General features: G+C 44.4%; 1 protein-coding gene across 2 annotated transcripts; it reads left to right on the plus strand.

The window, feature by feature from the left end:
- The first annotated feature begins 1401 nt into the window (after positions 1-1401).
- Gimap8 (GTPase, IMAP family member 8) lies at positions 1402-13720 on the plus strand. Of its 2 annotated transcripts, XM_040736862.1 has the most exons (6): positions 1402-1709; positions 3997-4651; positions 6587-6632; positions 9562-10185; positions 10692-10749; positions 12089-12353. In XM_040736862.1, exons 1-6 carry the CDS (start codon positions 1618-1620, stop codon positions 12204-12206), a joined length of 1593 nt encoding a protein of 530 aa, XP_040592796.1. In that variant the 5' UTR covers positions 1402-1617; the 3' UTR covers positions 12207-12353. The 2 variants fall into 2 exon arrangements, with proteins under 2 accessions (XP_040592796.1, XP_040592795.1); XM_040736861.1 differs by lacking the exon at positions 10692-10749 and having other exon boundaries at positions 1406-1709; positions 12089-13720.
- The last annotated feature ends 471 nt before the right edge of the window (positions 13721-14191 follow it).

Consider the following 14191-nt stretch of genomic DNA (forward strand, 5'->3'; position numbering starts at 1 on the left):
TCCACGTTTGCTCCATGGTCACTAGAGGGCAGGAGACGCTCATTCTTCCTTCGAGTCAAACCAGAAGCAACCCAGAGCAAAATCAATGCTCGCTGGAAGATCATTCCATGCAAAGGCCAACTTGGCAAAAGTCACCCCGCTGAATTGCAAAGGAGTTACGTGACACCTCATGTTCACTTTAAGCACCACCCCTCCCCCGCCCCCCAAAGCGTACAGTTCATTCAAGATCCCCACTCCCCTTCAGTCTATGGTTTTCTGTGTTCTGGAGCGGCCACCACAGCTTTTGCTGGCCTTTAGCCCCTCTCTCATAGGCACCTGCACATGTATGTCACCTGATCAGTTTAACGAGGCAATTTTCTATGCATTGGCCTGATGCTCAGGGGAGGCGGGAACTGTCCTTAGAGTGGGCAGTCTTTATTAAGTTGGTGAGGGGAGTGGCTGGGCAGAGGGAGGATTTTGGTGGTTTTCCTCACCAAAGTATAGTCTGTATGCTCCCCGTCCCCCAATCCTTCAGGATCATTGTAGCATTAAACACCACTTTACATTGCTAACAAGGAAGCCGTGTCCTGCACAGTGAGCCTCTTGCTTAGGAAGAAGAGAAGATCAGATTGGGTTGCTGGGACACAGGGAGTCACTCGAAAACATGACCATTTCTGTGTTTTTCCTAGCTGGTGAAAAGCTTTCACTTACCTATGAGGGAGCACTGAATTCTGGGAGAAAGTAAGCGATCGTCTTATCATTTTACCTCCATTTTTGGGGCCGTCCAGGCTGAGTGAGGTGGTGGCGAAGATCATCCAGGAGGAAAACCTGCTGGGATTTACCCCCAGACTGGCTTCAACCCACACTTCTGACCTTAGTCTTTGCGGAGAACAGGCCTGCTCTAGCTTGCTTTTCTCTTGCCGTGACAAGCACCACGACCAAAAGCAACTTGGGGAGGAAAAGGTTTGGTTTACAATTTATAATCCGTCGGTGAGAAGCCAGGGCAGGAGCTCAAGGTAGGAACCTGGAAGTAGGAACTAACGCAGAAACCATGAGGGAAGGCCACATGCTGGTCCCTCTGGCTTGCTCAGCTTCCTTTCTTACACAGCTCAGGACCACCAGCCTAGGGATGGCAAAAGCCACGGTGTACTAGGCCCTCCGATATCAATTAGCATGAAGAAAATGACTCTCAGACGTGGCCACGGGCCAGTCAGTCATGAGCGATCATTCAGTTGAGGCTTCCTCCTGGCAGACAACTCTAGATTTGGGTTGCACTCACTGCAGAAGTTCACCGTGACGAGACCCAAGCTGGCCTTGGGTTACATGTGTCTGCAGCAGTGTGAATGTCTGCGCTCCCACAGCCCCCTCCACACGGTGGCCGCCTTACACCATCTCTAGAAAAGCTGTGCCTGTGCGTTCACACTGCCCCTCCCTAAGCTTCCGTGTTCGTTCTGCTCTGAGCTCCCTCTCAGACTCTACCGATGAAATACATGCTTCCAGGAACTTCTTTCTTCTAAGAAATACAGGAAATCCTCCTTGCAGGGAGATTGGGACCCTAGCGACCTGGAGAATCCTTGACTTTCCTCGTGTGGTCCTGGCCCTCGTTAGGATTGACTTCCTGCTGGCCTGAGGCTAGAGATGGCCACTCCATCTCACCGAGGAGCAGCTGGAGGAAGTCAGGAAGACCATAGAGGCTCCAAGACATTGATGAGACAGGGGGAAGGACCAAGGTATGTTTCAGGTGTGTGTGTGTGTGTGTGTGTGTGTGTGTGTGTGTGTGTGTGTGTGTGTGTGGTGCCTACATGTTATACAGAATCATCTGTCAAAACCCAAGTCTCCCTTTGCCCTGTCAACTGATTGCAGGGGACTCCCTGTGAGGTCACAGATTCTGGCCTTGAGAGAGAAGGTGGTGTAGTTGTAGTAAGGGCACTGCTTCATGAAACCGTATCATCCTTCTGATCACACATGTTAACACTTGTACAAGGATGGAGGGCTGGTTGTCCATCTACCTGATGACCTGGTGGAGTGTCTTAGTGCATTGTTTATTGCTATCACCAGATATCTGAGGCTGGGAGATCCAAGGGGTCCATGTCTGGCAAAGGCCTTCACATTGCGTTATCCTAAGATGAAAATGAGAGGGTGGGGGAGTTCATAAGAGGCACTGGGAGGGGTACAAATTCACTTAAAACGATTTATTTACCTTTGAAAAAAATGTGCATGAGTGTTCTGCCTGAATGCATGTTTGTGCACCTCATAATGCAGTGCCTGCAGAGGTCACAAGAGGGAATTAGGTCCTCTAAAGCTGAGTGGCAGATGATTGTGAGCCACCATGTAGATGCTGGGAATGGAACCCAGGTCCTCTGCAAGAGCAGCAAGTGCTCTTAACCACTGAGCAGTCTCTCTCTCCATACAAACTCACTTTTATAATGAGTCACTCTCCTCACAATCTGCAACACACCCCCATGGAATGACTTTGATCTACTTGTGAGTGCAGAGCCCTCATTCCCTGGTCTTCTCTTCTTAGGTCATCTCTCACCACAGCTGAATGGTAGCTGAATGGTTTCCAACTTAGGCAGGTGTATTCAAATCATAAAACTGCCCCTAGACCTCAAGCTTGTGTTTGAGTCACATATGGAGTATGCTCATTTCAAACTAATAACTCCCGAGGTCTTACCATGTGGTCCTAGCTTTAACTCAAAAATTCAAAGTCCATCAGTCTTAGCTAAGGCAGCTCAGGCTGAAACTCCAGGCAGGGCTTATCCTGAGGTCGATTCTCCCCCGGCTTGGTACCTGGGGAATCAAAGCAAATGCCTCCAGTGTTCAGTGGTGAGGCAGGCACAAGGGGGCATTTTCCTATCTCAAAAGGGAGACATAGGCCACAGTGGATAATAGACTCCAACAGGACAGACAGCATTAAACCCGAAGGTTCTAGAGCAATCTTTATTCATGTGCTGCCTCTTGGCCATGCTCAGGGTTTAGCCTCAAAGACTCCAGTAGCCTCATCAAACAGCTTCCCCGAGCTTAACCTAGACTGCAGCTCACATGGGGAGTCAGACATCTGCAGTCCTTACTAGCAGCGCTGTGCACTGTTACCTCACATCTGTGTCTCTGAGGTGCCTTCCCTCCACAACTGAGATATTTGACTATCACATCTTTTTTTTAAATAATTTATTTTTTTACTTTCTTTGATGTGAAGATATCAGATCCCCTGGAACTGGAGTTACAGACAGTTGTAAGCCGCCATGTGGGTGCTGGGAATTGAACCCAGATCCTCTGGAAGAGCAGGCAGTGCTCTTAACCAATGAGCTAAATCTCCAGCCCCCGACCATCTCCTTTAGCTTTGATATTTGGAACCACTCCCAGGGGAAACCTAGCCTCAAACTGAAGGGAGCTCCTGGTTATCAGAGAGTACATTAACTCCTGAGGAGCATGTATGTACCTGTGGTTGTGATGAAACCGCAGGTGCCAAGTATATGCAGTAATAGCACTACAGTCTTCACATATTGTCTTTTAATTTTTTTGTTCATGCTTTTCTTCATTTTCTAGACATGTCTGAGAAACATGTTATTGTTAATGAATGAGAATTCCTCTAAGGAGGCAAGTTATTGTGGGATTACACGAAGCAAGCACACGCTTAGCAATGACCACTTCTGAGCCGAGCTCACGGGGATTTCGTGTTCCTCTTTAACATTTTCAGAGTACACCGGTTCCTTAGAATAAACATCAGACTTTATTATCAGGACCGCATGAGCTGGAGATGAGGTTTGTGGAGTGCATGCCTAGAAAGCATGAAGCCCTTGGTCCAATCCCTACTGTAGGCTAGGTTAGCTGGCGAATGATTGCAAGCATGTCCTCCCGTTGAGCTCAGAGACTTTCACGCTGGTGAAGCAACACTGTATAGCAGAGTTGCTTCCCAGCTCAGTAGTTTAAATTCTTGGGGGACAGGGAGGACAGCTTTCCTGCTGTCCTCTCTCCGCTTGTGGGTGGAGCACTGATGTGTTGCTCTTGTCTCAACAGCACAAGCCAGGACCAGAAGGACACTTTCAAACAGAGCCAGGAAACATCCACACTGCGGCTCCTCCTATTAGGGAAATGCGGTGCAGGCAAAAGTGCCACAGGAAACACCATTCTGGGTAAAGCCATGTTCGAGTCCAAGTTCAGTGACCACACGGTAACCAAACAGTGTCAGAGCGAAACTGTGTCCCTGAGAGAGAAGCAGGTCATTGTCATTGACACCCCAGATCTATTCTCCTCACAGTCCTGTGCAGAGGCCAGGCTGCTGAACCTGCAGCAGTGTTTGAAGCTCTCGGCTGATGGTCTCCATGTGCTACTGTTGGTCACACCCATTGGCCACTATACAGAGGAGGACAGGGAGACCATTAAGGGCATCCAGGATGAGTTTGGCACTAAAGCCTACAGTCACATGATTGTGGTCTTCACTCGGGAAGATGAACTGGGTGAAGACTCGCTGAAGGACTACATTGACAGCAAGAGCTCTCTCAAGGCATTGCTTGAAAACGTTGGAGATCGGTACTGCACTTTCAACAACAAGGCAGACAAGGAGCAGCGGGAACAGCAGGTGGCCCAGCTCCTTGATGTGATTGAGCAGTTGATGGTCGGAAGCCCGGGACCATATTTTGTGCCTTTGAAAATGGAAGGCAGTGGAGTCCAGGTAGGACTGATGGGAGGGAGATACCCCCAAATCAATGGGCCATCTTGTGTGTTACAGCCATGTTTTGTTTAGGAAGGTGTGTTTTTATGCTCTAGATAGCGTTTTCAACATATGGGTCACATTTGTGGGTTGAGCGACTCTTTCACAGGGTTTGCATATTGAGATTTACAATACAATTCATAACAGTAGCAAAATTACAGCAGTGAAGCAGCAATGAAAATAATGTTATGGTTGGGGGTCACCACAACATGAGGAACTGTATTAAAGGGTCTCCACTTTAGGAAGGTTGAGAACACTGCTCTAGAGTAATAGTAGGCATCAAACTTCTTGACTGTCAGCCTGGGGACTTTGGACTTAACTGGAAAGCTAATGGGAAACAAAACTCTGAGTCACATGGCCCCTCATGTTATTGACCATACTGGACTCCACATAGTTTTTCTACTGACTTCCCAGAAAACAATAAAACAACTTCTCTTTCTGGCTGTTCCAAAGACTTCTGAATCTTCTTCCAGTCTCTGGCCTCTAAAGCCACTTCTCTGCCCTCAGAATACCCCTTATACTATTTACTACCAGATCAAGGGGTTCCTGTAGACATATTTACAATCGCTACCTCCCTACAAAGCCCACAAGGATAGAAAACACATTCTGTTAACCACACTGTCACATCTTGTGTAACACAAATGCCATAAAGATGTACCTGGAATTTTCTGTGAAGATTAAATGGAGATGCTTAAAAGTTGTTAATAAATAAATGCTCAGTATTTATTAGCTACTGTTATTGAGATATATGGGGGTTAGAGGAATTATGCATATTAATGATTTCAGGGGACTGGAGAGATGGCTCATTGGCTAAGAACATTTGCTGCTCTTGCAAAAGACCTGAGTTCAGTTTCTAGCACCCATATGGTACTTTATATCTATCCGTAGCTCCAGTTTCCGACCTGTTACCCTCTTCTGACTTCTACAGTCATTGTACACATGTGGTTTGCATAAATACATGTAGACAAATTACTCACACATATGAAATAAAAATGGTAAATAAATCCTTTAAAAATATTGAGGATTTCAGCAATCCAAAGGAAAAAAAATAGATAAAGATAACCCGTACAAAGATTCTTACCACAGTGTCTTTTGAAATAGTAAAAGCAGAGATAATCCAAGGATCCACCACTGAGAGGATGGATACATCATTTACATATGTTCATAGTAGAGGATAGATTGTACCAACTAAAAGGCGGTTCCATCTATATTAACTTGTGCAGGTGTGTAGTTTATGATACCAAGCAGATTGCTGACCAGGAAGCCCTGTGAGTCTCTCCTATTGATACTTGTGCATGTTTGTATAAACACAGAGAAATATAGAAACATATGTAAATGCTGACAGCTGTCACTTTTCTTACAAGTTGGATATGGAAGATTATTACTTTTTATATCACGCGTAGCATCTTTACATTGAAACAATGAGAGCGAAAGATATAGAGATAGATGATAGTGAATTAAATGCATTAAAGATGTTGGCTGAGAACGGGAAAGGAAGCAGAGGCAGGTTCTTCTGTCTGGCATGAGCTTTAAGAGATAAGGTTAGAATGGAGCCCACCCACAAGACTGAAAGGTATTGTTTTCATGTTAATTATGTGTTTGATTTTTCCATACCTGGTGAGGCATTCTCAACTTAACTTCATGTCAGAGGCTCCACACCATCCTGGGGAGCAGCAAGGGTGCTGGAAATGGCTCCATCTCTGGGAAGCTGCTCACCAGCGTCAGTGAGCTTGAAAGCTGGACGTGCAGGTGTACAGAAGAAATCGAGGACTGTGATCTTACTGTGACCTCTTCCTAATCAGCAGATAGTCTGTCTCTAATTGTATCTCCATTTGTATTGTGTGGAAGACTATCTCCCTTGGCCTTGTGTATATTATTTCCCCCTTTATTTTCTAGGGTTGTGGGGATAGAGCTACATATGAAGAAGGGGACAATCTGTGTGGTAAGTTGGTCACCTAAACAATAAGTCTCATGTCTACTTTCTTTTAATGCATTGTCCAGCCAAAGTAAAAAGTGGAAAACAGAAGGTACATGGAGATCCAGTCTGTGTGGGTGCCCACACCTGTCCCCAGAGGACTCCTGACTTGAGTGACTCGGTGTAGCAGCAGTCCAAGTGCTGGACACTGCAGTGTCCCTAGCCTCCTCTGTTGTTGTAAGCATGGAGCCAGCCTTGCTGTTCTCGGCTTTCTCCTGACTCTGTTTCTCCTTCTTGGTCATGAGTCTTGTATTTCTGATGGGGAACAGGAAACACTCCTCATGGATGGCACCAGCTTGTAGCGTCTTTGTATGGACTTCCATTAGATGTTTGTTCTATGTAGCAACACAGGTCGGTACACAATAGTAAACAGAATGCCTGTAGGGAGGACACGCAAGACTTATGAAGTCACAGATGCATCTGTAGCTTATTTCTGAGTCAGCCCTGTGTAAAAAACCGCAATCCCACAGACAAGGCCCTTTCCTCGTAAAGTACCACAAAATAATAAAAAAAAGTCATTTATGAAGTTTAGTAATAATAACAGCAACGTCTAAGCTGACATTGTGGGCTAGGAAATAACATACATGTACTTCAGCCCTCAAAGTCTATAAAATTGTATGGATAGCGTATGTGCAATTTATAGTATTTTTGGCAGGCAAACGCCTGGCAACTTCTGTACTCTTATCTACTTTCCTTCTACCTATGTTCTACCACCCCGGCCTCTACAAGAAAACATGCGCTCATGCTCCTTCCCAGTTCCTACTTCCACGGGAACTCCATATCAAGCAAGCAGAACTACGAAGTTCAAGCTTGGATCCACATACGAAAGACAACATTTGTCTATCTGGCTCTGGGTTACACCACTCAGTGTCATTACTCCCAGTTTTATCTATTTACCTGCAAACTTCAGTTTTCTTTGTAGTTGAATAATATTCCATTGCGTATATGTAGCACGTTTTCATTATCCATTCACTAGCTTATGATGGACAGCTAAGTTTCTCCCATTTCTTGGCTATAGTGAATGGAGCAGCAATAACCACAGATGAGCAGAGATCTCTGCAGTGTGGTATAAAGTCTGTTGGGTGTATGTCAGGAGCGGAATAAATGGGGTAGAGGGTGGCTTTATTTCTATTGTTTTAGAAACCTCCAGATTTAATTCCAAGGTGTTTGTACCACTTTTTACCCACAAACAGAATATAAGGGTTCCATTTCCCCCATAACCACACTAGCATTTGATGTCATTTTGTATTCCTGATAGCCATTCTGACTAGGATTATAATACTCTTTAAGTAAAAGAAAGTGCATGGCACTTGGCTTTTGTGATTGTGGGGACAATTTATGGGTGCTCTTGAGAAGCAGTCATAATTGTATGGAAGCCTGAATAAGCAGCATGTGTGGCCAGTAGGGTGAGGAGCTCTGTCCTATGTGTAGAGTGTGAGGGCAAGGAGAAGGTGTGAGGGAACAGGATTCAAAGCCTGACTCAGGTTGACCTCAACCATGAACCCTCTGTAGCTGATCTATGCCTGTCAAGTTTCCAGAGACTGCTGGGATGTTATCTTCTCTCACCTTTTCAACAGCCTGGGATATTCTACCCTATGTGCTCTGAAAGACAGAAAGGAACAATTTTGTCCAAAGTGACATAGCAAGGACTCATTTTTTTGTTTTCTAGTTCTCTCCAGAAATGATTTTATTCTTCTTTATAGTCAAATAAGACGCACACACACTCACACATACATTATTTTTGAGGGCAAGTGTTCTCATTTGTGTAAATGTGCATGGGTGCGTGCAGGTAAGTGTGAACATGTTTGTGTATTGTGTAAATGTGGAGGACAGAGGACAACTTTGTGTATCACCTTAGGCACCATGCACTTTTTTTTTTGGTTTTATGAGACAGGGTTTCTCTGTATTGTTTTGGAGGCTGTCGGTCCAGCCCGGCCTCAAACTCACAGAGATCTGCTTGCCTCTGCCTCCCGAGTACTAGTATTAAAGGCGTGCGCCACCACCGCCCAGCACCATGCACATTTTTTTAATGAGACAAGATCCACTCTTGGCCTGGAACTCACCCTGTAGACAAGACTACCTATGCTCTAGGGATCTTCCTGCCTCTGCTCCCATAGTGCTGGGATTCCAAGAGTGCACCACCATGCTTGGATTTTAAATTTTTTTTTATGGGTTCTGGACATTGAGCTAGAACCCTCATTCTTTCAAGGCAAGTTGTTTAGCATCTGAGATGTCTCACTAGACCCCATATCACATTTTCTTTTTAATTGTTGATGGTGTCCAGGCTAATTATTATATTGTAAATAATGCAACAATAAACACAAATGGTCAAACATTTATTTTGTGTGTTAATTAGAAAGTTAATGCAAAAATAATATTCCTCCTCTGTGAAGAACAACAGTTCTTACAGCCTCCTCCCATAGACAACCACTCCCCAGACTCCTATAAACATAGATAATTTGTCCTGTTCTGAACTTCAGATAATGAGTCATACAGATGTCAGTTTTGTGTCTGGCTTTTTCCATTCAGCATGCTTTTGAGTCTCACACATGTTAAAAAATACACTCACATATTTTATTATGTGAGTATTAGGCTAAGGGGCATTTTATAATCAGATTGTCACAGTAGTCCATGACCTCATACTATAATACTTACTTTTGAAGAATGAGTTCTAGTAGAAGTTCAATTTAGCATAGTCATTCTTCTGGAAAACCTAGGCTTCCTGTATTCCTTCTAGTTCTTTCCTCCTTCCCATGATTTCTACTTGGGTGTCTGGGTTCTGCCTGAGAATAGAGGCCTGCTCAATCAGAGGGATGGGGCTTTCTAGAGCAGTTCACATCTGTATCCAACTGCAGGAGGAGACACTGGATCCGTTTTTATTTTTCTTGTCTCACAGGTCCAAAGAAGAGACAGCCTCAGATTCCAGGACCACATCAGGATGTAGAGATGCCAGAACTGAGGGTCCTCCTCATGGGGAAGCGTGGTGTTGGGAAAAGTGCAGCAGGGAACAGCATTCTGGGGAAGCGGCCCTTTAAGACTCAGTACAGTGAGCAGCAGGTCACCAAGGTCTTTTCATCCAGCAGCAGGATCTGGAATGGGAAGAAAGTTCTGGTCATTGATACTCCAGAGATCTCATCGTGGAAGCCTGATGCATCTGAAGTCAAGGAGCACGTCTCTCTGGGCCCCCATGCCTTCCTGCTGGTGACACCACTGAATTCTTTGATGAAGAGTGATGACAATATGTTCAACCCTGTCAAAAATATTTTTGGAGAGAAATTCACCAAGTTCACGATTATTCTCTTTACCAGGAAAGAAGACTTAGAGGATCAGGCTCTAGATGAATTTATAAGTAAAAACAGCAATCTCCAGGAGCTCGTCTTGAAATTTGAAAAAAGATATACCGCTTTCAACTATCGGGCGACTGTGGAGGAGGAGTGGAGGCAGGTGAACAAACTCCTGGGCCAAGTTGAGAGCATGGTGCAGTGCAACGGCAACAAGCCTTGTATCTTCAGGGAGAAAGGTAAGGCTAAGCATAGGAAATGGCTTTGTATCTAGCGCTTGGGATGTAAGGCATGATCTAGAGCTGTCTGAAGGAAGGAGAGAGGGTGAGCAAAGGGCCAGGATGGGGATGTAGCTCAGTACAGTGTTTACCCAGCATGCACTAGGGTATCTGATCCCCAGCAGGTCGTCAGCTGGGCGTGGTGGTATTTCCCTGTAGTCAGAACACTTGGGAAGTAGAGGCAGGAGGACCAGAAGTTCAAGTTTATTGGCTAAGTAGTGAGTTCAAGGCCAACGTAGTTTAAATAAGACCCTGCCTCAAAACCAACTAGCAGGTGCATACTTTGGTCTCTTCTTTAAATTTTCCTAAAGTTGTGTGTTTTTTAATGTATACTCCCATGGCTGGCTTTTAATTCCTCCTGACCCCTATCCCACCTCTCCAGCATGGAGACCTCTCCCAGTCCTCTTGCTGTTTCAGTCTGCTGTTGCTTCCGGTCACTTGTTTGCTTTTCTGTTCTCTTACTCCAGAACTTTCTCTGGATTATTTGTTCTTCCCTGATTTGGAGATGGGAAACAATAAGAATGTGTAAGTAGAGTTTAGAAGATGATTTACTTGCCTAACTAACATGACAATCTGAGTTTGGTTCCAGAACGTACGTCAAAAAAGCCAGGCATGGTGGATCTCTAAGACTTGCTGGCCAGCCTTTCTTACTAATCATGTTCCAGGCTAGTGAGAGACTCTGTCTCCAAAACCAGGGGTAGACTGTGGCTGAGGAATGACAGTAGTGATTGTCCTCTGGCCTCTCTGTGCATATAGAGGAGCATGCCTCTTAGGAGGAGATGAGAACGGTCCTGATGGAAACAGGGCTTCAAATGGCAGAAAGGTTGGATCAGATTTCAGAGAGACTTGGCAACTGAGTCTTTCCTAAATACAGAAGTAGGGATTGGAATACATGACATGAGTGCTGGAGCATGCGTGTGTGAGTGTGTGCTTGCATGTGTGTATGTGATGCACGCATGCATATGTTGGTTCAGATCATTGATTTATTTTCACTCTTTAAGCATAGCTATGAGACTGGGTTTAGCATGAGTGGTTCACTAGTTGTCCTGGAAGGGAGACCAAGATGGGCTTTCCTCCCTCTTTGGTTTTAAGTAGACACTAGTGACTTAATAAGGGGTTCATTCATGATGGAGGACCATTGAGGAGGGACACAGTGCAAAGTATAAAGGCATCAGGAACACCTGAAAGTAAATATAATCAGATCTTTGCACCTACAAGTACTATTTATATGGAACCTTCTCTTCTATCACTGACACCACAAAGAACAGTATTACTAAGCATTTATTTTAAACAGGAAGTTCCTTTGGCTCATTATTGAAAGACACAGTAAAATTCATCAGGCTTTTAATGAATTTTAGTATGAGATAACTAACACAACTGGTAATATATTGATAGAATATGCGATTTTCTCCCCTGAAAATCTAATTGTATAGACTAGATTTTCAAATACTTCAAAGACATTTTTGTTATTAGGAGTTAACAATAGGGAGACTTACTTACAGTAGGAACAGAAGATAGAAATGAAATGTGTGGACTAGATCCAGCAAAGATAAGAGGCAAAGACAAGGCCACTGTTTCTCATAGGTAACAGTGATTAAGGAGAGGTCCTGGAAAAGGGAGCAGATTAGATTCAGGGACAGGAGGTATGCTATGTTCATGATGAGCAATGGGCAGAGGATTGTCCAAGTCCCTCTGCTGAGTTCATAGACCACATGAACTGGGCAAGCCAGTCTCCTGTGTGGGGTAGACCTGTTGGGTGGTGCCTGGCGAGCTTAGTGATGAAACTAGTGCTGTGAGTAACTTGGAAAGATGAGTTCTGCATCATCCCACAGTCATGAGTCCTTCCCATTTTCCTCTGCAACAGAACTCATAAACATAATACTCCTAGGAAGGAGTGGTACTGGAAAGAGTGCAACTGGAAACACGATCTTGGGGAGACCTGCCTTCCTGTCTCAACTAGGAGCTCAGCCCATCACCAGTAGAAGCCAGAGTGACAGGATGACAGTGGATGGGCAGGATATTGTGGTTGTGGACACTCCATCATTCAGCCAGATGCCTGGTATTCAAAAGGATCCTTCCAGGTTAAAGGAGGAGGTCAAATACTGCTTGTCTCTCTGTGAAGAAGGAATGAAGGTTTTTGTTCTGGTGCTTCAGCTGGGGCGGTTCACCCAAGAAGATGAGGCAGCAGTGGAGCAACTGGAGGCCATGTTTCAAGAAAAAATTATGAGATATATGATTGTGCTGTTTACACGGAAGGAAGATCTAGGGGATGGAGACCTTGGTGATTATACTAGAAACACAAAGAACAAAGCCCTTAAAAGCATAATTAAAAAGTGCAAGGAGCGAGTTTGTGCCTTCAATAACAAAGAAACTGGTCAAAACCGGGAGGCCCAGGTGAAAGAGCTGTTGAAAATAGCCAATAGTCTCAGAAAATCCTATGATGAGCATTCACATTCATGGGTGGATTTTGGCCATCCATTCAAAACAATAGGCCAACAAATTGCTAGTATGTTTAAACAATGAGCTCAAGTGAGTAATTAAAAGGTCTGGGACATAGGAGTGTCATCAGACAGAGGTGGGTGGGATGAGGGAACGGCATGACTGGTGGGATCATTCCCCTCAAAGAAAGTTCATGACTTTGAAGGTCAACCCTAACCCTAACCCTAATCCTAACCCTAACACTAACCCATGTTGGATGTAGGTGTTTGGATGAAAAAATTGTCAAGTTAGGCCAAGCAGTAGGGAATTAGGGGACAAAGAGAATAAGGTAGAGGATAAGGGAAATGTTTTGAATATCAAGATAGTAAGGGTCAAAACCATTCCACAAGTGTAGGTCGAACAGAGTCAGCACTGACACCAGGATCAAGACTCAGGTCAGTGTTGAACCCCAATAAGATACTACCTGGAGAACCAGGGGATCCAGACAGATCCATACAAACATGCATGCATACATACACACATACACACACACACACACACACACACACACACACACACACACACACACACACAGAGGAAGACAAGGCCAGCATTCTTGGACATGGCAGAAAGTGAATGTGAATATCAACATTACGACTCCATTCTGTCTTTGTGCACATCTTCACTGGTATGTGAAATTTATTCCATGGTATTTTGTGCCTGATCTATACTGGAAGTTTCTTGAGGTGAACAATATGTGAAATGGACAATATGAAACTGTCTCCAAAGTGTATTAAGGGTCAGGCATTTTAAATATCAGCTACTTTCATATGTACCTTGAGGATAAGTCATAAAACATATGTGTTTAGTTAGCATCAAGATTAACCTATTGGTAGGGTAATGAAGCCTGGGAATTGATATGTTTTTGATATTACACTTTATCTTAGCCAAAAGGCCAAGGAGTGATTCTACAATAATCGAATGCCTCTTATGTCTTAACATGGTAACTTCTAGAAAATGTATGTGCAAATATATTGAGTTGAATCAGATAATAAAGATGGATTGGATTGTGACTTCACACTTTCCTTCTGGTGGCATTTTTTTTCTGGTTTAGGGAAAGAATCTAATTTCATCAAGAGGTCACTGTGAGTTTTGACCAAGGTGAGCTTTTCATATCTCTGGTTCCTGAGGGTCTTTTAAACGAGTGACAAGTGCTTGCATGACAGGCCTTTGCTAGCTCTGGGATCGTCTGCCATGTTTTACTACCCCAAGGAAAGAAATGAATGGGAACAGCCTTATAAGCAGGAATAGGAGGATTCAGGTCTGGATGAAATCTGTACCTCTTCTCCAAGATTCTCTTCTGCTTGAGGGCGGTAACACATCCCTGCTAGCTCCCTCGGATTGGGCAGGTGACAGATGCACAGGATAAGCAATGTGGCATAGTTTTATTGAAGGGTCTAACATACACTGCAGTATTTCTTTAGGTGCATTTCTGAGTGGGGCAGCAATACTGCAGTCAGTTGCTTTGAGAATCACACGGAAAGAGGCA

This window comes from Mesocricetus auratus, unplaced genomic scaffold (genome assembly GCF_017639785.1).
Source record: "Mesocricetus auratus isolate SY011 unplaced genomic scaffold, BCM_Maur_2.0 Super-Scaffold_100125, whole genome shotgun sequence".
Classification (NCBI taxonomy): Eukaryota; Metazoa; Chordata; class Mammalia; order Rodentia; family Cricetidae; genus Mesocricetus; species Mesocricetus auratus.